General features: G+C 40.9%; 1 protein-coding gene across 1 annotated transcript in view; it reads left to right on the top strand.

Annotated features, from left to right (window-relative positions):
- RASEF (RAS and EF-hand domain containing) overlaps positions 1 to 26,186 on the top strand; it is a 99,259-nt gene that overhangs the window by 17,002 nt on the left and 56,071 nt on the right. Inside the window, exons 3-6 of the mRNA XM_068107972.2 lie at positions 6,020 to 6,110; positions 11,155 to 11,250; positions 22,192 to 22,269; positions 22,389 to 22,504. Coding sequence (XP_067964073.2) covers positions 6,020 to 6,110; positions 11,155 to 11,250; positions 22,192 to 22,269; positions 22,389 to 22,504 — 381 coding nt within the window. The remainder of the gene's footprint in view (positions 1 to 6,019; positions 6,111 to 11,154; positions 11,251 to 22,191; positions 22,270 to 22,388; positions 22,505 to 26,186) is intronic.

The following is a 26,186-nucleotide window of genomic DNA, read 5'->3' on the forward strand; positions in this document are numbered from 1 at the left end:
ACCACCTGCTACGAGGTTTCTCACTGGGAAGGGAAAGTTGAGGAGGAGCATTGCAGTCCAACCTATTCATGGCATGCTAGGAGAGAAACGTGCGTCTGCAATACTTGGATTCCACGCATTCACGGGAAGTGACATGTCTGGAAGGTTCGCTGGCAGGAGCAAGGACTGGTGCTTTAAGGTCTTTATGACATGTGACAACAAGATATGGGAGGCTCTGGAGTCTTTGGGACAAACTGATCCGTCACCAGAAGTGTGTTCCCAGCTGGAACGCTTCGTCTGTCTGCTGTACAAGTCTAAAGTTCACACGAAAGTAAACGAGCTTCGCTGGTTCTTATTCTCCAACCGTGCTGCTGAGGGAGAGAGTCTTCCACCTACCACTGGTTCGCTAAAGTTACACGTTCAGCGAGCACATTATATCGCAATGATATGGAGAAAGGCAGCAGAAAGCCATCCGTCCCTTCCATCACCTGTCGAGTATGGTTGGCAGTTACTTTCGGATGATGGGGTTTATGCCCCAAGTCGATGCCTGAATCCTCCAGCCCCAGAAGCAATAATGAATCTCGTGAACTGTGGGTGCAAGAAAGGGTGTATGGGAAGATGTAGCTGTCGCAATAACAATATTCCTTGTACTGAAGTTTGTGGGTGTGTGGGTTACAGTTGTAACAACAAAGCAAACATCAATGAACCGCGTGTGATAGATATGGATGAGGATGAATGAGGCATTCGTTTATGTGATCGTTTATGTTCATTCATCGTTTATGTTTAGGTGTGTGTGTATGTGTGTGCGTGTGTGTGTGTGTGTGTGTGTGTGTGTGTGCGTGTGCGTGTGTGTGTATTAAAAATAAATGTTATCAGTGAAGATTGTTTATTGAATCGATTCTAATTGGGAAATTATACGATCCGATTTCACGACGGCCGTCTCCATTTTGGCTGGTATATTGCCCACTATTTTAATTTCCTTGCATTTTTCTGTAAAAACAATGGCAGATATGGCTTCCTTGGGTCTGAAAACATATAAAAGGACATATTATTCATGTTTATATGATATCTAGATACAAAGATATGCACAAAAGTGTATTTTCCAAATTTTATGGCGGCCATCTTGGATTTCTTCGAATTACTACCTATTAGACGTAAAAGAAAAAATGGAACCCTATTTTTTTTACATCTCTATAATATTCTGAAGCAGAATCCATTGCTAAATCAATTTTAACAAACAAAAAACACGAAATTACTAATCGCCCTAGACTACACTGTAGAATTTTGGTTTGAGGTTAATATGACAATGTGCTCCATCATAAAATATTTAGTTTGCATCATATGCTGTTATTTCGCATCATGGGACCATGTTCCTCAACTAACACAGGTGTTGGCTTTGTTTCACATCTCTGTGGTTGTAGATCAAATTTGCTGAGATTGGCCAAAAGGAAAACCTCCTGTCTGAGCTTTGCGGTATAGCCTGTGTGATGGTGATGTGTGAATGTCAGATTGATTGGACAATGTGGTAAATGTGAACTGCATTTCAAAGTTGAACAAGCGTTACCCCTAGCTCCCCCGTCGGTGAAGTGATGCGAGTTGACAAAGTGGAAGACGCAAGGCGGCCATCTTGGATTTTGACGTGGCGACCAAATTTTCAATAGCGTTCTTCCTTATGCGTAGATACACCCACACACCAGATCAAACGTTAGTAGTTCGTTTATTTTTCAAGATATTTTGCTCACAATGTTCAGACATATATATGGTGGCGGCCATCTTGGATTTTGACGTGGCGACCCAATTTTCAATAGCGTTCTTCCTTATGCCTAGATACACCCACACATCAGTTTAGAAGTTAGTAGTTCGTTTATTTTTCAAGATATTTTGCTCACAATGTTCAGACATATATATGGTGGCGGCCATCTTGGATTTTGACGTGGCGACCCAATTTTCAATAGCGTTCTTCCTTATGCCTAGATACACCCACACATCAGTTTAGAAGTTGGTACTTCGCTTATTTTTCAAGATATTTTGCTCACAATATTCAGACATATATATGGTGGCGGCCATCTTGGATTTTGACGTGGGTTGCACCGACACACCAAATTTGAATGCAGTCCTTCGCTTACCCATGCACGCACGCATGCCCGCACGCATGCCCGCACGCATGCGCGCATGCACGCACGCACGCACGGATGGACGGACGGACGGACACACGACGGAGGGGAAAACCATAGTCCCCCTTTCGCTCTGCGGTGCGACGGGGGACAACAAGGAGCTGATATTCTAGGCCCCCCCCCCACCCCTATAATTGAGAAAAAATGAGAAGGAAGGGAGTGCTAGAGAGAGAGAGAGAGAGAGAGAGAGAGATGGAGAGATGAGGAAAGGAAGCAAAGAAAGTTGGAGGGAAAGTGCAAAGAAAGTTCTTGGAGTAGATTGGTGATTGGGGGTCAAATTTCCTCCAGATCTAGATATGTAATGATTAAAGTGTGAAAACATTTCAAACCAGAAAGAGCAATCAGAGAATGCAGACCCTCGCCAGAATGTTTTTTTTTAAAGGCTTTTGTTTTCATACAAATATGGCGGCCGAAACACGTGACTGATGACGTCATCGGGTTTTTTTTCTCCACCAATTTATCCCTAGATGACGCTCAATAAATTTCATCTTGATCGGATGAAGTTTTGTACTTGTCGAATTATGACGTCATAATGGAGGCATCTATGACATCTTCATTAACATATGTTATTCTCCATGGAGAGTTATTTACAATGAGCCATGTCTCAATTTTTCTGTGCAGCACTTTCGGAGATGAAGAGGTGCAAAGTTTTTCAGTTTTTCCAATATTGCGCCCGTACCATGTGACCTATGACGTAACAATTATCATTAAAAAAAAATTCCACAGGAGGAGTTGCACCTATAGTGAAAATTTCCTGTCAATCAGACCAACAGTTGCAGAGAAAATCATATTTATTCTGTGCGGACAAACAAACAGACGGACAAAAATAAACGGACTCAAATGCAATAACCTCTCCTCTGGCGAGGATAACGAGATGCCTTTAGTCATCATCGTAGACCTGGTGTGCATTAGGCATATAATACGCTAGTGGGGTATGCTTACACATTATTTAAGCAATAACAAACCGTGCTCCTGTCAATCAGACCAACAGTTGCAGAGAAAGTCGTATTTATTCTGTGCCGACAAACAGACAAAAAAATGAAAAATCATTCATGGAGCGACACTTGGCAAAACAGAACAAAGTAGAATGGCACTCAGTAAAGCATCCTTTTGACCTCAAAAATAATTAGCGGTTGAATTATCTGACCTGATATGCAAATTGTCTTCAAATTTTAAGTTAATCATATGAAAATTGACAATTTTAGAAATCTGGACTATGTTGACCTTTCGGCCGATGTTGACCTCAAAAATAATTGGTGATTTGTTTCAGTAAGCTGATATGAAAATCGTATTCAAATTTCAAATCAATTGGATGAAAATTGAGGATTTTAGAAATTTGAAATGGTTGTTGACCTTTGGCCTATGTTGACCTTTTGGCCTATGTTGATCTCAAAAATAGTTAGTGGTTGAATTCACTTCACTGATATGAAAATCCTATTCAAATTTCAAGTCAATCGGATGAAAATTGAGGATTTTAGAGATTTGAAAAAGTGTGTGACCTTTGGCTTATGTTGACCTTTTGACTTGTTGACCTCAAAAATAAATTGCATTTTCTAAACCCGGACCACAAACTCTACCGCTTGGTGAAGTTTCGTGAAGATCGGTTTAAAATTGCGACCTGTAGGCAAGTATAAGTGAGCAGACAGACAAGAGCCTTGACAGTGTCACGGAGACCCAAGAGTGACACAAGACCGGGAGAGACGTCTGCAGCCATGCCTCCACTAAAGCCTCCCCGGTCATATCAGACGACCCTCAACACCAGCCTAAATCACACATAATGGATGACATCTTTATTTCCCTCCCAAAGAAGGACCACACGCTACACTTTTGTCAATTCTCCTGTGTGTCCTGTGTTCCCGACCGAGTCTGCCTGTGAAAAGAGCAGCATTAAGAATAGCTGTGAAACTGTCACCATCCAGTTAAGCGTACTGTTCGGTTGTCTCTTCTGTTTTTTATTGACATTTTCGCTTCCTGGGCCCTGCCATTCCCATTATTCTGTAACCATTTGTTTTTAAGGCTATTTTGTGTATTTTGACCTGCACTCTCTCATTCACATTTCTCACCTTCACTCTTTCATTCCTCTTTCCTCCCGCCTCTGGAACAAACTCCCTCACTTTCTTCAATCCCACTCCTCCCTCCAGGTCTTTAAAACAGCTGTTCACCACCATCCCTTATCTTCCCCCATCCAAAACCTTGACCTTTTCAACCCCGTTAATTCACCCCAGATCCACTTTTCTGAAATACCGACATTTTCCTGGAAGTCCTAGCAGTGTACATGTGTTTTTTTTTTGTTTTTTTTACCTCTCCCACACCCCACTTCCCACGCCTCCTCCCCTCCAGGCCCTCTCCCTTCCACAGATCTCCTGATGTCCCTGCTCTCAAATGTTGTACTTGTGTGCTTCCCCCTCTCTCCCCATCTTGTCTCCCGCTCCATTTATTTCGTCTTATGTGTCCGTTTGTTTTTTTTGCCATTAATGTTCGCTCTTACACGAGCCTCGATCTTGCATACAAAAAAAAAAAAAAAACTCTCAAAATACACATCACAGTATTGTTTTGGTATGCATGTATGTGTGATGCTTGTTGTTGAAGTGAGATGTTTATGTTAAAAGTTGAGTTGTGTGAAAGGGTAACAAGTTTTAATGTTGCAGTAAGACTTCAGGTCGTGTATTTTTCCTTTGAGCGATATAGTCTGGGTCCTATTAACAGTCCAGCGATAAATGGACGTATAATGCTGCATCACGGCAGCTTTGGGATTATTGAATGCACTGTTCCACTAATCATGAATTCCATCGTGACGGAATCACCAGGTGCACTCTAATTTTGAACATATAAGGTAATTATTTTGAATGCTAAGAAGAGCAGAGAGAATTCAATTATATGTATTGAACCAGAACTGTCACATGGCTACAGACGAGTACTACTCTCAGTGAGGCAGACCAGGTAATGTGACGGAATCACACGTGGGTGACGATTTTCATGGAATTCATCGAATGGATGCTAAGCTACAAATCCATCTATTACCATTAAGTGTTTGACATTAGAGATCCCATGATGGGAGTAAGCGAGTTACTGCAGACACTCCGGCCAAATTCCAAATTACTGCCCTAATGTGCAGGGGCACTGCATCGACGGAAATTTGTGCCGCAGTCATGAAGCAACTAGCGGACCTAATTCATAATCTAATGTCCGTCAAATATACATTCTTCAACGATTGATTCAATAATAACAATAATAATAATAATAGTATAATTGTAATAATAACTTTACTGGCAGGAACATCCGCACAATGCAAAATGTGACTTCAAATCCTCAACTCTCCCCCCGCCCCCACCACCCAACCCCAAGTCCTCAACCTTCCCCTCCCAGTTCTGTCCCATCTTTGCTCTCCCCTAAACCCAAGTCCTCAACCTCCCCCTCCCAGTTCTGTCCCATCTTTGCTCTACCCTAAACCCAAGTCCTCAACCTTCCCCTCCCAGTTCTGTCCCATCTGTGCTCTCCCCTAAACCCAAGTCCTCAACCTTCCCCTCCCAGTTCTGTCCCATCTTTGCTCTCCCCTAAACCCAAGTCCTCAACCTTCCCCTCCCAGTTCTGTCCCATCTTTGCTCTCCTCCAATCCCAAGTCCTCACCGTTCCTCTCCCGACCCTAAGGCATAAAAATCCCCTCTCCACTTGAAGCCTTCAAACCCCATTGTCACCATCACCCCTTCATCACAACTAGATAGTGTTGATACAATTACTAGTACTAATAGAATAAACACAAGTGGTATCACGTTTTTCTTTTTAAAACATTTTATTATGCCTTCAGTGCATATGGGTGCTCGGGGGAGAACTTGCACGGGAATGATAACTTTGCTTTATCTGTGCAGGGCCCAGGAAATGGCTGGACGCAGGCTCAGCGAGTTGGAGGAGGAAATGGAGCAGAGGTTGCAGCGTCAGGAGTTGAAAATTCGGCATGAGGTGTGACTATCACTAAGGCCTGGACCTGAAGCACCCAGGCCAGTACTCTGGTAGACAAATTGTGAGAGAAGAATATTTACTAACAATCTTGTCGAGTTGAGGCAGGAAGGACACTCACCATTAAATACATTGCAGAGATCTCTTCATAAGGATGCTTAAATACTGCACAAACATCATGGTCTAGCACACATCACATGACCATTGTGTCTTCCAGTGTGCGTTCAAATACGACACTGTTTTTGCCAATTATTCACCATGGAGTCGCTGGAGTTAAGCACTAAATAACAACGAGAGGCCTTTAGTCATAATCGTAGACCTGGTGTGCATTAAGCATATACTACGCTAGTGGGGTATGCTTACACAGTGTGTAAGCAATAACAAACCGTGCTTTGTATGTAGGTACTGTACATATTAAATAGAAGCTTTATGATTATAGGCAAGCATTACTGACCTGCTGCGAGATATCAATTTAGATATATTTATCTATTTATTTTTACGGATGCGTTCATGGTTTTTACGTAAATTTTCATTTACGGATGCTTTTTTTTTTATCATTTACGGACATTATTTTCATGTTTATTTCACAGTTTACAGTTCTATAAATTACAATTTTCAAATGCAATTGCGGTTGTTTTTTTACGGAAGGCAATTACGGTTTTTTTACGTAAAATTCCATTTACAAACGCTTTTTCTTTCTTCATTCATGGGCATTATTGTCATGTTTATTTCACAGTTTACAGTTAGATAAATTACAATTTTCAAATGCGAGATATTCATTGAGGTTTAATTTTTTTAACGGACGCATTTAAGGTTTCAATGTACATTTTCATTTATGGACTCTTTTTCTTTTTTTTCATTTACGGACATTATTTTCATGTTTATTTCACAGTTTACAGTTCTATAAATTGCAATTTTCAAATGCTAGATATCAATTGAGGGTTTTGTTTTTTTACGGATGCAATTACGGTTTTTAACGTAAATTTTCATTTAAAGACGCCTTTTCTTTCTTCATTCATGGGCATTATTGTCATGTTTATTTCACAGTTTACAGCAGCATTTCCCAACCTGGGGGAAATTTCCCCCTGAGGGAAAATTTTAGGATTCCAGGGGAAATACAATATTAGCATTCGTGTAATATTGTGCTTTAGTGAATAAATCTCAAATCTTTAATTCTTTTGTTCTTCGACTTTTACTTAACATAAACATTTAGAACATCGTCGGTAAATAAAAAATTATATACAATAAAATTTTTAAAATCAAATTTATATGTGTGAGTGTGTATGTGTCTGTGTGTGTGTAGGTTGGTATGTATGTGTAGGAGTGTGTGGGTGTGTGTGTGTTGCTATATTTTTATGTTATTTATTATGTTATTTATGTTATTAAGCGAATACATTTTGTGTTTTGGCTACTTTTTTCCTTGTATGTATGTATATATATATATATATATATATATATATATATATATATATATATATATATATATATATATATATATATATATATAGGGGGAAATCCAGACGGTTGACCTGGTTGAAGGGGGAAACGACAGAAAAACAGTTGGGAACCACTGGTTTACAGTTACATAAATTACAATTTTCAAATGCTAGATATTCATTGAGGTTTATTTTTTTTAACGGACGCAATTACGGTTTTAATGTACATTTTCATTTACGGATGCTTTTTCTTTTTTTTCATTTACGGACATTATTTTCATGTTTATTTCACAGTTTACAGTTCTATAAATTACAATTTTCAAATGCTAGATATCAATTGAGGGTTTTTTTTTTTACGGACGCAATTACGGTTTTTTACATAAATTTTCATTTACAGACGCCTTTTCTTTCTTCATTCATGGGCATTATTGTCATGTTTATTTCACAGTTTACAGCAGCATTTCCCAACCTGGGGGAAATTTCCCTCTGAGGGAAAATTTTAGGATTCCGGGGGAAATACAATATTAGCATTCGTGTAATATTGTGCTTTAGTGAATAAATCTCAAATCTTTAATTCTTTTGTTCTTCGACTTTTACTTAACATAAACATTTATAACATCGTCGGCAAATAAAAATTTATATACAAATTTTTAAAAAAAATCAAATTTATATGTGTGAGTGTGTATGTGTCTCTGTGTGTGTGTAGGTTTGTATGTATGTGTAGGAGTGTGTGGGTGTGTGTGTGTTGCTATATTTTTATGTTATTAGTCCCCTACCGGTGTACACCGGAGGGGACTATAGGTTTGCACGCCGTCCCTCAGTCTGTCAGTCTGGCAGTCCATCAGTCCGTCATGCAAAGAACAGTTTTCCGGACTTTTTTTCTAAACGCTTAATGCTAATGATTTCAAACTTGGTACATCGTTTCCTCATGATAAGTTACAGATCAAGTTCGAACTTCACGACGTTTCGATCATTTTTGACAAAGTAATGGCACTTTGAACTTTGGGAATTCTGATAATTCTGATGATCCTTAACTCAGTGCCATTTTAAGTTTTAATTTCCTTTAAAAAAGATTTTTTCTCTGCAATAATAGGACCGATTCAGATCTAATTTTCACCATAGGAGGGACTCGGTCTGCGGAATATTTTAATGGTAATTATGACGTCACAGGTCACGTGGTTCGGGCGCCATATTGTTTTTCGTGAAAACACGAAAACCCCTTTTTCTCTGCAACGGCTGAACAGATCGAGGCCAACCTTTGCAGGCAGAATCGCATACCCATGACGAACAAAAAGGTCAGCGAGCATGACGTCATGCGTCACATGGTTTCAGAGTTATGACGTTTTTAAGCATGAACCTTTAAAACAGAGCCCCTCCCTCATTTTTGATCCAATCGAGGTGAATCTTCACAGATCTGTTCCGCATGTCAGTCTACTAGAATGTCCTTTTGGAATTTGCGATAGCTCACGTGGTTTGGCAGATATCGTTAATTAAACGAAAATCTTTTTAAAAAATGTATATCTCTTGAATCGCTTTATTGATCGACGTGAAACTTCATACTATAGTAGAAGTCATGAAGAGTAACAAGTGTGCACAATTTCAAGATGATTGGATTTATGGTCTGGAAGCTCGAAGTTGTTATTGCGTGAAGAAGAAGAGGCGTCAAGTGTGCGGATTTAATTATTTATCACATGTACAGACTGAAAGCATCGTTGGACACGACCTGTCGCAGTCATTTTAACCTCAAATAAAATTCTAATTTAAGATTTGTCAATAGCTGAGGTATATTAACAAACGAATAAAACAGATGTGGTCAAATTCTGACTTTTTTAACGCGATCGCATTTGACAGAGTTGTGACAAGCTGAGGAAGAAGAAACCTCGCATTGGCTTCTCCAATGTGCCATAAAAAATGGATATCTCTTGAATCGCTAGTACCTCAAACCGTGAGTTGGTAATAATTTATATAATTCACACAGTGCAATACGTGCAGGCCGCTGCACGGAGCGACCTTGCGGACTTATCAATGAGGTGAGGCGTGACACACGTGTCTCAGCATACCTCAGATCAAGTTTGAAAACCAGCATCAACCATGCATAAATTTGCATATTCGATCATTTTTGACAAAGTTATGGCACTTTGAACTTTGGTAGGGGACATGTATTGCAGCGCAATACTCAGAATGCTTGTTTATTATGTTATTTATGTTATTAAGCGAATAAATTTTGTGTTTTGGCTACTTTTTTCCTTGTATATATATATATATATATATATATATATATATATATATATATATATACATACATACATACATATTTATTTATGCGGGGAAATCTGGACGGTTGAACCAGTTGAAGGGGGAAACGACAGAAAAACGGTTGGGAACCACTGGTTTACAGTTACATAAATTACAATTTTCAAATGCAAGATATTCATTGAGGTTTATTTTTTTTAACGGACGCAATTACGGTTTTAATGTACATTTTCATTTACGGATGCTTTTTCTTTTTTTTTCATTTACGGACATTCTTTTCATGTTTATTTCACAGTTTACAGTTCTATAAATTACAATCTTCAGATGCTAGATATCAATTGAGGGGGTTTTTTTACGGATGCAATTATGGTTTTTTACGTAAATTTTCATTTACAGACGCTTTTTCTTTTTTCATTCATGGGCATTATTGTCATGTTTATTTCACAGTTTACAGCTTCATAAATTACAATTTTCAAATGGTAGATATCGATTAAGGTTTTTTTTTGTTTGTTTTTTTTATGTACATGTTTATGGTTTCTAATGTAAATTTTGGTTTCCGATGGTTCTGTGATTTTTTCCCCTGCGTACCTGCTTCAATGTCCGTCGGCACTCCAAATTTTCTACGACACCCAAAAGGTACCGAACATTAATATCAGTCAGTCAGTCATTCAGTGAGCCAGTGAGTCAGTGGTTAGAAAGAGCTTCATATATTCCTTCCTTCCTTCTGTGTAAGTGCTGCTCCATCAGGATGAAGATTACCGTCAGGATAAGATATTAGATGACTGTTGTGTATGCGCCTTGCTCCATGTCGATTGATCTCCAGGAAACCACGTCGTGAGAAGTATGTTGCGTCTTTTAAAAGATAAAGGCATTCGTCATATCTTAGCAATTGGATAACCTGTTTGCAATGCATTGATTTATATAAAGATATACGGTAACCATGGCCTTTTTCTTTGTCTCGCTGATGGTCCCCTCCTTGGGATGAATGATGAGAAAGATGCACAAAGAAAATAATTTCGGGTGGAGAAAAAAGAATTGTGGAGGAGAGGGTGTCAAAAAATTCTGCTACATTTGCATACGTAATATATAGATTGGCAGCTGAGCGCTATTGCCATCTTCATAAAACGTTGATAATTGGGAGTAGGGTCCTATTGCACAAACTTGGTGACTTGATGGTTGTGTTGAATTTTATTTCATTGTGGAGGGTTATCATGCCACTTACATAACGCTGCTAATATAACATGATGATAATATTTATTTATTTATTTATGTCATGCTGTATAAAACAAGCTTTCCCAGTAAGTTTGTCACCAAGGAAAAGCCATTAGTCCAGGCTGATATGGCAATGTCTGTTCCAGGAACGAGCAAGGATGGAGAATTCTGTGTATGAGCTTAAGAGGCAGCACACATCAGAAGTTGGAGAGCTCGAATCGACAATCACGAAGCTCCGAAAGGTTTGCGCCGTGTGTGTTTGAGCCGATAACGTTTATACAAAATGGTGGCTGCGACGGAGGCTCGCGTGAACAGGAGATAAGTGTAATTACATGCCATTTTTGAGCGTTCATGTGTGGGGATTTTAAAAGTATACATTTTTCTTCGTTTCTAACGATCATTGCCCACTACACTCGAAACATTTCCACGTGGTTGCACAAAGTAATTTAATTTCTCGCACATTTTATTGCTGTTTGCACAAAGCTTGTTTTGTGAAAGCAGTCATTTGAATTCGAGAAAGAAAAAAAAGGCCGAGCGTGGTTTTGTGCATTCTTACGGACCGAGGCCTAATGGAAAGTCATAAATTGGACGTGGCTTGACTGGCAGCAAATGGTGGGCCTAATGTTTTCAGGAGTGACCATTCTCCAGGAGTATGTCGTTGCAAGTAAGGGTCATGGCAGACCTGCATTTCGATATTGTATTTTCAGGGAAGGTTATTATTACGTACATATTACTTTGTCTTCCCTTGGCCGTTAGGTCCTCGGGTCCACGTAACCTTTTGTGAAGGAAAAAATTGAAATATTTGTGCGTAAAGTGTGCAATGCATTAGATGCCGAGTTATATGGACTGGGCGTTTTCCAAATGTGCAAGTGAAGAAATCGTTATTTTCACCACAACATTAACTTACCACACTGGTCCATGATGCTTGCCGTCTGTAGCCTTGTCAGCCCACCTTGCTAGGCCGGAACGCATAGGACCTCCTAGCCAGTCGTGTTTTCCTCGTATACTTTAATCCTGAACCTGATGTATTGCTTGAGGATGAGGTCCTCCATTTGGTCTGCATTGACATTTTGTTTGACACATTTATCAACAATTGTGGCTCCACCTAGGCAGCTGTTGCTTGCTTACTTGTGATCACCATTGTGTGACGATAGGTGAACTTAGCGCATCTCCAATTGGAGAGTTCATAGAAACCTTACCATGCAGTCTTGAGAAAAAGGACATGGAAAGGGTCTTGTAAACTCTTGCTTTGTGTTTTCACAAAACAAACAGCGCTAGACGCTGCCATATTTATCTAAATGCTGAATCACACAGTTACTCAGCCCTCAGTGCATGAGACAGTGTAAATATTTTTCCAAGTACAGTACTGCTGAACGGAAGGTTTTTGAAATTTACCAAGAAAATAAAGGTTTTAAAGGATGTATAAGACAAAACATATCAATATTTTTTCAGAAGCGTACAGCCATTGATGTCGCATATTTTACACCGCCTTATTTAACATGCTATGTTAGTTATTCATGGTTGTTGTTTGTGTCCTTCATGACTTCCCTAAAAACAATAAATTTCCTGTTTGGAATTATTTAAAATTTTGTTTGACTGCCAGACAGGCACTAAAAAAAATACCTTACTTTTTTCTGTGCATGCCCGATTGGGACATGATCCATACAATTTGACAATTTTAGAGCCAAAGTAATGCTAAACTGCAGGTTCTTGTTCCGATTTGTCTTCTACATTATTAAAAACTAGCTGGGACACCCGTTCTACGTACGGAAAGAATTAGTGATTATTGATGCTACCTTCTGTTGAAAAACTGCACAATATTCATAACTCGTGAAAACCTATGGCTTTACAAAGGAAAGTTTAATTGAGAATTCTGTTTACATGTAAGATTACTGTTGCCACTGTTGAGATCTCTATTTATTTTGCTTGAGGCCCATCACAAAGAGGTCGATGTCTCAATAGGGAGCTCTGTTCAAATCATAGTAAATTGTAAGCAGTATTCATTACGTTTCATAAAATGTAATAATGCCCAAGGATAGGAGGTGGGATGGTTGGGGAATAGTGACTGGCTAAAAGGCAAGCACCGATACAAAATAACCCACCATTACAGCAGATTCAATAACCCACCATTACAGCAGATTCAATAACCCACCATTACAGCAAATTCAGTACATTTCAAAAGTCCTCCTCAGATGATTTAATTTGGTTAAAAGTATGGTTTTGAAGATCTAAGGAAAACAGATTCTTATACCTTAGACTAGGAGGGCACAAGTCTGGGAGGGTCAGAGATGGGGGATGAAAGAAACTGAGATCGGTGTATTAAAATTTGCATATGTAATTAACAGCTTTTGGTCCAAGTTAGGCACGAGTGTTCTCATCAACCTCCACTAAAAAGCGAGACTAAAAAATAAACAGTTCCTGTCGTCACCAAATATCCTCTTGACTAAAAATCTTTGATTGTTCACACAAGTAAAAATCTGATTGTCCGCTCCAGTAAAAATCTCTGCTTGTTCGCACAAGTAAAAATCTGATTGTTCGCACCAGTAAAAATCTGATTGTTCGCACCAGGAAAAATCTCAGATTGTTCGCACCAGTTAAAAATCTCTGCTTGTTCGTAGCAGTTAAAATCTCCGATTGTTCACACCAGTAAAAATCTCAGCTTGTTCACACCAGTAAAAATCTGATTGTTCGCACCAGTAAAAATCTGTGATCGTTCGCACCAGTTAAAATCTCTGATTGTCCGCACCAGTAAAAATCTCTGATTGTCCGCACCAGTAAAAATCTCCCATTGTCCGCAAAAATCTCTCTCAAATCTCTGATTGTCTGTAAAAATCTCTGACTGTCCACACCAGTAAAAATCTCTGATTCTCTGATTGTCTGTATAAATCTCTGATTGTCTGCATCAGTAAAAATCTCTGATTCTCTGATTGTCTGTAAAAAATCTGATTGTCCGCACCAGTAAAAATCTTCCATTGTCCACAAAAATCTCTCTAAAATCTCTGATTCTCTGATTGTCTGTAAAAATCTGTGATTGTCTGCACCAGTAAAAATCTATGATTGTTTGCTCCAGGAAAAATCTATGATTGTTCGCACCAGTAAAAATCCATGATTGTCTGCACCAGTAAAAATCTATGATTGTTCGCACCAGTAAAAATCTATGATTGTACCAGTAAAAATCTGATTGTCCGCACCACCGGTGATTGCTCGAGGTTGCCAAGCTTTCATGCAACAGACATGGGGGTTTAGAGGGCGTGGAGAAATTTGTCAAGGGAAAACGGTCGCTCCTGGAATAAAAACCCAGACAGTGTATAAGCATGAACCTCCCTCGAGGGCTGAAGGCCAAATGGCTGAGGCCTATACGTGCTAGGGCCTTCTCAATGGCTGTGAAACCCACCATGTATGGGCAAATATGGGCTCATGCTTGCTTTACAATGAAGGGAAAACATAGGTAAGGCCTGGTGATTGCGAATACTGTAAAACACTTAACACTTACCGTAGCAGATGGCTTTGACTTACTGCGGCACGAAAATGGCGAACGTATTATTTCGTTAGGATATAATTGTGGGTAGAGTCAGGCCAGCTGTGCAGCCAATGGGTGTAAGACACAGCTTGGCCTATTAGATATGCTGGTCTTCGCCTGTGTTATGTATCACGGGATTGCTGTTGGCCAATCAGATGGGGGGAAAAAAAGAGGGAAAAGAGGCCTTTAAAGGCTGAGGTGGTGGATGAATATTGCCTTCAGCCAATCCCAGGATCAGACTTGGTCTGTGTGCCAAATGTGGTGGTTATCGGCACAGCGGGCTTTGCAAAAAATGCGAACATACAGACAGACAACAATTTTTTTTTATTAGATATAACATTCAATTGAAATTAAATTGTTCCTCGATCATAGACTGACATCTGGAGACAGACAAAGCGATCCAATTGCTTAATACCGCTTTTCGCTTCGGGCACAAGGTAAATATTTTTTTCCCCAAATCTTCCATCTTTTATAAGTTGCACTGTGCCAAGCTTCTTCCAGGTCACTCCTTGATGTTTTCCAGGAATAATTTTCTTTTCTATTCTGTCTTCCTCTTTCATCCAGCTTCTCTCATCTACAATGCCAATGGTGTTATACTTCCTCAGCTGGTACCTACCGGCACTATCTCCCACTTGATGTCCTTACTCGGTCCAATAGCTACCTATGTGCACAGTTCTAGCAGAAAATACTTTCACTTGTTCTATTATCCTTCCAGCCAATCTTGAGCAATAATGGATAGAAGCATATGTCTCTGCAACAATTATCCTATTCTCATCTTTGGCACCTGAGTGTCACTTTAAACGTTGTTGTTTTGTTTTCATGTTCCAGATATAACAACGAAGTTTGATGTCACTCATATTAATGGTCCATTTCTCCATCATTGTGATCTCTGGTTGTCTGAGGTGTATCCTCTGCAGTGGTGGTTTTCACTGAACTTTAAGTGCTTGATACGTGATTTGTTTCAGAGTCCATCCATATTGATGTTGCACAAACTACTAATCCTGGTCTCTTTCTGCTAGTGGAAGCTTTGTTTCTTGTGAAATTTGGTTTTGTATACTGAATCGAGCCTCGTGAAAGAGCTAACATTTACTTCACAAATAAATCAACCAGACAAACAAAATATATAAAAATAGGGAGCGGAAGACAAGATGGGGAGAGAAGGGGAAGCACACAAACACAACATTTGAGAGCAGGGAGATGTGTGGGAGGGAGAGGGCTTGGGGGGAGGAGGCGTGGGAAGGGGGGGGGGCGAGGGTGGGAGAAGTATAAAACACAAGGACACCAAGGACTTCCAGGACAGAAGTTGGTATTTCAAAAAAGTGGAATTGGGGTGAAATTAGCGGGGGTAGAAAAGATCAAGGTTTTGGATGGGGGAAGATAAGAGATGGTGGTGAACAGCTGTTTTAAAGACCTGGAGGGTGGAGTGGGATTGAAGAGAGTGAGGGAGTTTGTTCCAGAGGCGGTAGAAAAGAGGAATGAAGGAGTGAAGGTGAGCAGAGAGTCTTGATTTTGGCAGTTTAACCATAAGAGGGTTGCAGGCAGATCTTGTGCGACCTGTAGGAATATTTGCGGGACAGAGCCCAGAGAGAGCTGGGGGGAGGGGGGGGGGCAAGGCCAGAGAGGAGTCGGCAGAAGACGGAAAGACCACCAACCTGCCTGCGGTGAGTGAGTGAGAGGCCCTTGGAGTTAGCTTCATTGCGAGAGATTCCAATGATTCTGAACGCTTTGGTTTCAACAGCGTGAAGACGAGCTAGGTGTGAGGCAGGAGCACCAGCCCAGAGGGGAGAGCAGTATTCCATTGAGCTGCGGATGAAAGCCTTGTATGTGGTGAGGAGCTCAGGTGTGCCAAAGAAGGACTTCGCATGACGGAGGATGCCCAGTCGGTGACTGGCTTTGGAGGCCAGATTTGAAATGTGGTTTTCCCAGGAAAGATCATGGCAGATAGTGAGATCCAAAAGCTTGAGTGACAGAACTTCTTGGAGAGGAATATTCAGAAAGTGGATGGGAGGGTTGTCCAGTTGGTCTTTTCGGAGAGACATCGTAAGAGTGTGAGATTTGTCAGGATTGAAAGACATGTTCCACTTGTTGCCCAGTCTGTGATTTTGTCCAGGTCTGCAGAGAGTGAGGAGGCTGCAGACTGCCGATCTGAGGGATGAAGAATGGAGCGACAGAGAGTAGAGTCATCAGCAAAGAGATAGAGAGGATTTTCAAGAGAGTCAGAGAGATCATTGATGAAGACCAGAAAAAGCACAGGGCCCAGAACACTGCCTTGGGGAACTCCAGCCTGCACAGGAAGAGGAGATGAGAGAAACCCATTCAGGGCCACACGTTGACTACGACTAGAGAGGAAGTCCGCCAGCCATGCGTGGAGATTTCCATGGATACCAAAAGAGGAGAGTTTGGTGAGCAGAGCGGGGTGCCAAACCGTATCGAAGGCACGTGATATGTTAAGGGAGACAGCTCTAATTTCCTGTTTGGCATTGAGGACCTCCATCCATTGTTGAGAAAGCAGAAGCAGCATGTCCAGAGTAGAGTGACCAGGTCTGAAACCAAATTGATGATCAGAGATTAAGCAATTGGAGAAGAGGAAAGATTTCATATCTGAAGCAATGATGGATTCCATGACTTTGCTGATAATTGGGAGAAGGCTGATTGGTCTGTAGTTGCTGGGATCTGTTTTTGCACGTTTTTTGTGCAAAGCGGTGATGTTATCAGATTTCCTAGCAGATGGCAGATGACCTTGAGCAAAAGAGAGGGTGAAGAGAACAGAGAGAGGGAGTGAAAGAGCGGAAGAACAGGATTTTAGGACCCGTGGGCTGATGCCGTCAGGTCCAGTTGCAGAATCAGAGTCGAGGGTTGACAGAAACTTTTCCACCTTGTCAGGAGGAAAGGACACAGAGTCCAGGAGCAGCTGGGTACGACTGGGTATGGTGGGTACAGAGAGGGATGGGTTTGGGACACAAGATTTAGAGGCAAACACAGAGTTGAGGCATTCAGCTTTTTCATGTGCGGAGTCAGCCGTGTGGCCGTTTGAGGTGAGGGAGGGGATGGAAGGGGAACAAACACCAGAAACAGATTTGACCAGATGCCACCAGGATTTGGAAGAGGGAGACAGATAAGAGAGTTCGGTCCTGAGAACGGAGAGATATTGTTTCCTGGCTCTCCTGAGGGTGGACACACACTTGTTTCGGGCTTTGTGAAAGGAAATGAGATTTCCTTCCGTTGGATTTGCTTTCCTGGAGACTAAAGCAAGTTGTTTCTGGGCAATAGCCTCACCACAAGATTCCGTGTACCATGGACGGGAGGAAGGGTATGACAACTGAAGACGAGATGGGATAAATCTGTGCATGAGAGAGAGCAATTTCCTTTGGAAGAATTCCCAGAATGAGTTGATGTCAGAGGCGGGAGAGATGGGAGACCAGTCCAGATGATTGATGGCTGCTTGAAGACCGTGCCAGTTGGCCTGAGTGAAATGCCAGACTCGTCGACGCTGAGGAGGCTCTCTGAGAATGGTCAGAGAGATGTCCACTTTAACAAGCACATGATCAGATGAGCCGATTGGAGCAGAAGAAGAGCAGCAGACATTTTCAGGCAAGTTAGTCATAACCAAGTCCAGAAGAGAAGATGCTCCGTTGACTGAGATCCGGGTCGGGAAATTGACAGATTGTGTCAGTCCCCGTGAGTCACAGAAGTCCTTTGCTGAAGAGCCATGGCTGGTGAGAGAGGTACCCACACCCAGCCAACTGGCATGGTGACAATTGAAATCACCACATATGAGGAAGAGAGAGTTGGGATGGGTAGATAGAAGTTGGTCCATATTATCAGACAGCGAGATGTAGATGGAGTCATCACTGTTTGGTGGACGGTACAACACACATATGAACAAAAGGTGGGAGCGAAGGGGAAGCCGTAGCCAAAGGTATTCCTGGGGGTGAGGTGGAGAGAGGGCAGTGCAGGGCGAGTGAGGAAGAGAGTTTTTTTTATATAGATAGCAACCCCACCTGCAGGACGAGGCTCAGGTCTATCATACCGGAGGAGGGAGTAACCTGGGAAAGATACCAAGGAATCAGAGACATCATGAAGGAGGAAAGTTTCTGTTAAGCAGATCACGTCTGGTTTGTCAGAAGCAACCTGTATGGAGAGATCAATTAAGTTTGATCGAAGGCCCCGGATGTTTGAGGTCCATACTGTTAAGGAAGAGGAAGGGGGAGCATCGGATACAGAACAGGGGGGGGGGGGGAGCGGTAGGGTAAGATGTGGAAGAGGAGGAAGAGGTAGGGAGAGCTGTTGAAGGTGTGTCAGAGATTACAGAATAGCTTGGAGAAAGGGAAGAATGGGGCAGACAAAAGGTTTGATCGTGATTGGGTGAGGCGCAGTGAGGTGTTATTTGAGGAGGGGGAAGAGTGAGGCAGAAGGTTGAGGGAGAAGAAGGTGAAAGTTGGAAGGGGGAAGAAGCGGGGAGGACGCTTTGAGGAGGAGGGGTGAGAGGGGTGTCTAGGGGGGGAGGAGTGAGGGAGAGTCTCGGAGGGGAGGGGAGTGGGGTGAGTTTAGGAGGGAAGGGGCAGGGGGGGAGAATTGAAAGGGATGGGTGATGGGGAAGATTTGGAGGGGAGGGGTGATGGGGAAGTTTTGGAGGGAAGGGGAAAGGGGGAAGATTTGAAAGAGATGGGTGATGGGGATGATTTGGAGGGGAGGGGCAAGGGGAGAGATTTAGAGGGGAGGGGTGATGGGGAAGTTTTGGAGGGGAGGGGTGATGGGGAAGTTTTAGAGGGAAGGGGCAAGGGGGAAGATTTGAAAGGGATGGGTGATGGGGAAGATTTGGAGGGGAGGGGCAAGGGGGAATATTTGAAAGAGATGGGTGATGGGGAAGATTTGGAGGGGAAGGGCAAGGGGGTAGATTTAGAGGGGAGGGGTGATGGGGAAGTTTTGAAGGGGAGGGGTGATGGGGAAGTTTTGGAAGGAAGGGGTGATGGGGAAGTTTTGGAGGGAAGGGGTGATGGGGAAGATTTGGAGGGGAGGGTGAGATTGGATTTTGAAAAGTGTACGATTCATGGGAAACGAACATTTATTGCAAATTGAGTTTCTTGAGACCTTCGAGTCAAAAATACGTTTGAGGACGCTGAAGGATGGGTGGAGTGCTGGAGAGTTTAGGGAATGTATGAAAGAGGCACTGTAAGAGATGGATTTTTTTTTTTGGAATGAATAGATTTGGTGAGCAAGTCGAAAGCATCCTTTTATAGAAGAAGAAGAAAAAGGTGTTATAGTATATGACAGAATACAGTTCTTCAGGGGACAGTTTAAACATTTTTTAACAACATGATCACGTGATCACGATCAACGTGGTCGAAGAACGAATGAACAAATAAGAACGAACAAACGGATAAGAACAGAGAAGGAAATTATTATATATTTTTTTTTTTGAGTTGAGATTTTAAAACAAGGAAGTATGGGGTGAAAAGACCGGGAAAAACAGAGACCGAAAGTAATTGCAGTGCAATCGAAGAACCGCTGAGACAAAAAACAAAGCCTCAAGCCAAGGTCGGACACGGTAGCCTACTACACTAGGCCTCAGAATACGTGACACAAACTAACCGACGATTCTGTACACAGGTATGAAAAACCAACACCGAGAATCCTATTAAAGACTCACCAATAGGTACATACACCGAAAGAAAGATACAGTTTCGACAAAAACACAATTGTGAAAAATTACTTAACTTCGAAAGCGTGCGCGCATGGACAGCTTTGAAGAGACGTGACCTCCAATCTTTCAGTATTTTTTGGTATTTCAAAATACCAAAATAAAAATTTCAAAATTTCAAAATTTCAAAATATTTTGGTATTTGGTTTTGGTATTTCATAGCTTCCTTAGCTCCTTTAATGACTCCTGTGTCATCAGCATATCTAAGGTTACTGATGTGCCTACCTATCATATGTTATGATAAGCTGGCATCTCATTAATTTACCTGTAAATTGTGAATAGACATTGTGATTCAATGCAGCCTTGGCTTGGACTTTCAAAATGTCAAATATTTCAATAAGTTTACCAATTCATCAAAAGTTTTCACTAATATTTGGCATATTTGTGTCTAAGGATGCTTGTAGATCCTCCTTGATTCATTTAAAAGGATTGTAGTTATGCAACCAGATTTTTAATAAAGCCCAAATGTTTTCGAGAGCAAAGAGCGTTTATGATTCAATGAGTCATCCCTGCTAATCTACAAAAATGACCTTTACTTGTGGCATGTGTTGATGCATATATTAAGCATGTCTCATGTTGCCCTTCCTTTCATTTAAACTCATTGGTCTTCTGGCAGTTCGCCCTCAGTTGTCGCCTTTAAGTGGTTCATGATTATCAGCAGGAGAACTTGACTTGTGCGGCGAAACAAGGGCAAATATTCTGTAGATTTGAATCCTGGCCGTTTTAGTGATCCCAGGAAAGGTGTAAGGCATGATGGTCAAACAATGGAGATGCAAGTGTGGTTCAAATTAGACCTCTACTTTATTTATATCAAAGTTTGCATGACCGGGAATAATAATATGCTACCGAGTCTGGTAAAATCATCAGCATACTGTTCAGTAAACCATGTGTACATTTCAACTGGCTTGATGTTTCCGTTGACCACAAATATAACAATTACCCGACACGCGCGAAGCAAAATGTGTGGTTAAACAATAGGTTCACCGTCTGTCTGTCCGTCCATCTACAAATGTCAGTGTATGATCGAGGAACAACTTAATCCAAATGAATGTCATACTTAGAACACGAATCGGAACATGAAATGGAAAATGAACCTGCAGTTTAGCAGTAGAGTACTTTGGCTTTGAATTTGTCCAGATTGCACATGCGTGGCGTGGAGTGAGATAATCTTCTTACTCTGTCTGCCTGTCTGGCAGTCAAACAAAATAGTAAATAATTCCAAACAGGAAACTTACTGTTTTTAAGGATGTCATAAATGACACAAACAACAGGCATGAAGATGTAACGTGTAACATGTTAATGTTAAATAAGGTGATGTAAAAGGCGCTGTCAATGGCGGTAAACTTCCTCCAAATGTTTTTTTCTACAACCTTTAAAATCTTAATTTTATTTAAATTTAATCATATACTTGAACACTGTAGAAGACAAATCACCTTATTGGCGCTTTCAAAAAGCTTTCGTTGAGCAGGACCTGGGCAAAATATTACGGCATTTTACATCTTCTCGACCAATCAAATTTGCTGCTCGCCGACCCTGCCCAGTGCCCATGTTTCTTTTTTCTCGCAGACCCACGCGTTCTATGAACTCTGTCGTTATTCTCTGTTCCACCATCTTTGCTATGTCTCACTTGCTGCCATGTTGCTTTTCCGTCACCAGTATGAAAGGAGGAAAAGTGATTATGGGTATCGGTTACCAATACTATAAAGACAAATCCTCTCAAAAATTATAAATCTACAAATATTACCCAACTTCTATTTTTCAAAAAGTTCAGATCGAATTTCCTACTCTATAATTTTGTTCAGTATACTGAACATTCTTAATTTGAAATTTCCTCTTATAACATCAGCCAGTGAGCCTTATGGTGTGAAGGTTTATGATAATATATCTGGAACCGATGAGGTGATCGTAGAAAAATTAATTTATTTTATTTTATTAATTTCATTCATCTGTTTTATCATCTAGTTGGAGAACCTATCCCGAGCTGCAGATCCAAAAGAAGATGTCTTGCTCCTGAAGAAGCAGCTGAACAACATCACACTGGTAAGTCATTCTCTACTGTCATGAACAAAATTATCTGATTATGACGTCACAATGCTTTGCTCAGAAATAAAAACGCATTCGGTTAATTTTTTAATGCCAGCATTTGATCATTGCTGCAGGAAAACCAGGAGCTGAAGAAGAATCTTCTGGAAGCTCAAACGAACATCATGGTTTTGCAGAGCGAAATCGACTCGCTAAAGACTGACCTTGCAAATCACTCCATGAATATGGAACAGTAAGACGCAGCCAATGTCAGCATGAATCTCTATTTTTAATATAGAACCATTGTCCCGAAACTATTAAATCGCCATCAATTTATCTGACTTCTTGTCTCATGCCTTCATGTAATCTGCTTTCAACACCCTTACCATATTAACCTCAGAATCTACTCTCATAATTTACTACCTCAAACGATATTATGATTATTAATTACAGTAAATACTAAATACTTGCCCAACTAAACTTCCTTTATCATATCAGTATCACAAATCGTTATTAGATCCAGCAAGGCCTTACACCTTAGATGGTGCTCAATATACTGTATTGGATACAATAGACATGCACTAACTCCATAAACCTTTCCTTATCTTTATCTCCCTGTAACATATCTGAACTTACACGAAAGAAGTTTTTTTTTTTTTTTTTTTTTTTTTTTTTTGTATACTGAATCGAGGCTCGTGAAAGAGCTAACGAGAGTTGCAGTTGCAGAAGTTAAAGTCTCACTTAATCAAAATTCAATCTACCCACACAAATGATCAAGGCAAAGGTAAAGACCATCTGATAGATACCACAGTGTAACATTGTTCCCACCGTGTACCACGTAACCAAAAATTAATAAATAATGCACCACTGTCTTTCTGAAAAAACGTTTTTTTTTTTGTTTTTTTTTACTTTATGGAACGATACTGATTTTGCTCTTTTAAAATTCCTTTATAGATATTTAGGGTAGCATTTTAGTGACCATCTGCCCTGAAGGTATTCCAAATCAATTATAATGAGGAGCTGGCATCACTGTAAACTAGACTAGAATGGGGTAAGGCAAATCAGCTGATCATTGAGGCTATTAATGAGCCAGTGGGTTTCTTCGGGTAATCTGATGGTGACATGGCAATTATCCTGGGACCAGGAGCTGGTTTCCAGAAGCTTAGAACCTGCATTCTTAAAATTGATGTCATCAGCCGGATTTTGAACTCGTTCTCAAATTTCACAAGCCAGCTTTGCGCATCCATCCGAAGGACAGCATGTCCCGAGATGCAATGCCCTTCAGGCATGGCACTGTAATAGCTTACACCGGCTACTTTACTTGCAGGAAAACAAGCAGAGAAAGTAAGCTGATTTATAGTTGCTGCCCTACCACAGGGTTCAGTGTACCAGAGCCTAGAGGATATGATAACTGAAAATGATGCGAGAGGGAGAGAGGGAGCGAGGGACAGGGAGAAAGAGGGAGATAGATAGAGCTAGCTTTTGTGGAAGCTCGCCCAGGCTGAGTCAATATTGGATACAGAGAAGATGGATCTAGAGTCTCGACCATTCTCTTTGCGAGAGGGCATATTGTAGTACCTGCGTGTCATCCTGGATTAATACCTGTGGTGCCATGGTAGCTCTTGCAAAAAAAATAAAAAATAAACAACAGAGAGATTTTGTACATTCAAAATAACATGGTATGAAGAACTATGTAGGGTAGAGCAGGAACAGGAGAGGTTGCATGGAAAATGAGTCATTCGCAGGTCTAGAAGGTCATGCCATCAGCAGAGATCCAGGTTGGGAAGTACACAGATTGGGTAAAACACATGGAGTTGCAGAAGGCCTCAGCTGCCATACCATGGCTGATTGTTGGAGTGCTAACTCCCAGGCAAACACCTTGATGACAGGTGAGAAATGGAGAGTTTGGAGGAGTGGCTATTAGTTGGTCCATGTTAGCAGATAGAGAGTTGTGCTTGAAGTCGTCATCATTTAGTGGATAGTACACTATGCAGACGAACATTAAATACGAGTAGTTACAGAGAGGAACATGCAGCCAAAGTTTCCAGGAAGTGAGGTAGGGTTTTGCACAGGACTTGGGTGGTGGAGTATGGAGCTCTTGACCTCGACAGCAATCTCACCACCAGCGTGAGGATCATGTCTGGCATGGCAAGGAAGAGACACAGTAGATTGCGTTACATCCTGAGAGAGAAACAATTCTGTTAAACACAATATGAAGAGTAGCAGCATCAATGGATCTGTGATGTTGGAATGGAGACTTCAAGGGTTATAGGTCCATATAGTAGGGGACCAGCTAATAGAGTCCGTGACCATTTTCTCAGGACCATGGTTTGAAGGCATATTTTGAATGATTAGGCAATACTAAAAAAATTTAGCCGGGGGACCCCTCGCAAAAGTGTGGGCTAACTCCACCAGAGGGCGAAATTCCAAGATGGCCGCCAATAATCCTGATTTGGCCATATTTCCACTTCTAATTAAGTTAGAAAGATGCTTTTTGTGTCTAAATATATGTTTTTGAGGTCAAGGAATGCAAAAAGAACAAGTAAAATAATGTAGAATTAAAAGTTAATTCATTTCTAAACAAAATTTCACTGTTTCACCACAAATCAACAATTTATATATACAATTGTATGTTCCGAAACTGGAGAAAGGCATATTGAACAATAATGACATGGATTAGGACAATAATTTCAATATGAAGACAAAATTAGAAGTCTTAATCAAAGTAATCTGTCAACATGTTAATTAGTTTTGTACAACTGTACATTATGAGTATTTTTTTTACTAGAGGTAAACATATACTAAAACAGAACTGGTTATATGGATTGCATAAAATTAGATTCATAGGTCAAAGTAATATGCCTACATATCTATTAATACACAACAATCTACATTTGCATTAAAATGTATGCTGAATGGTGTATACAGTCACGTGAAAAAGTAAGTACATCCCATGTAAATTTTTGACTTTTTCAACATATTTCAACATACAGCTATTTGATCTTCATTTCAACATTATTGATAGATAAAGGTGATATAATATAACAAATAGCATGAAACATTTACATTTTGTAGTCCATTGTATAATTTATATAAACATAAATGCAAATTTCGCATTTGGAGAAAGTAAGTACACCCCTACATTTATCACCACTTCAAATACCTAAAATTAGAATCAGGTGCACCAGCTCAAGTGCAAATGATAAGAACATCGTTAGAGAGGATCTTGGAGGAACCTGTCTTATTGTAACCTCAGACATTTAGTTTGGTTTGCTCTTTGTTGTTGTTGAAGTGTGCGGCGTCACCATGCCTAGATCAAAAGAGCTCTCTGAGGCCTTCAGAAAGAAGGTTATCGATGCCTACAGTTTGGGAATGGATTTAAAAAGATCTCCAAACAATTTGAAATCAATCATTCGACTGTCCAGAAGATCATCTACAAGTGGAGAAGATTCCAAACAACTGCCAACTTGTTCAGGCCAGGCCGCCCCAGCAAGTTCAGCCCGAGAGCAGACCGCAAGATGCTGAAAGAAGTCTCTAAGAACCCCAGAATGTCATCACGGGACCTACAGGTAGCTCCTGCCACTGTTGATGTCAAAGTGCACGAGTCTACCATTAGAAAGAGGCTGCACAAATTTGATCTCCATGGGAGGTGTGCCAGGAGGAATGGTAGACTTTGCTGTGCAGAAAGAACATCAGGGCAAGACTAAAGTTTGCCAATGAACACTGAGGCAAAGATCAGCACTTCTGAAACAATGTGCCCTGGGCAGATGAGTCAAAGATAGAGCTATTTGGCCACAGTACCAGAAGACATGTTTGGCGATAACCAAAGACAGCATTTGACCACAAGAACCTGATACCAACTGTAAAGCATGGTGGTAGAAATATTATGGTTTGGGGCAGCTTTGCTGCATCAGGGCCTGGGCAGCTCACCATCA

Source organism: Myxine glutinosa, chromosome 2 (assembly GCF_964187855.1).
Source record: "Myxine glutinosa chromosome 2, kmMyxGlut1.1, whole genome shotgun sequence".
Classification (NCBI taxonomy): Eukaryota; Metazoa; Chordata; class Myxini; order Myxiniformes; family Myxinidae; genus Myxine; species Myxine glutinosa.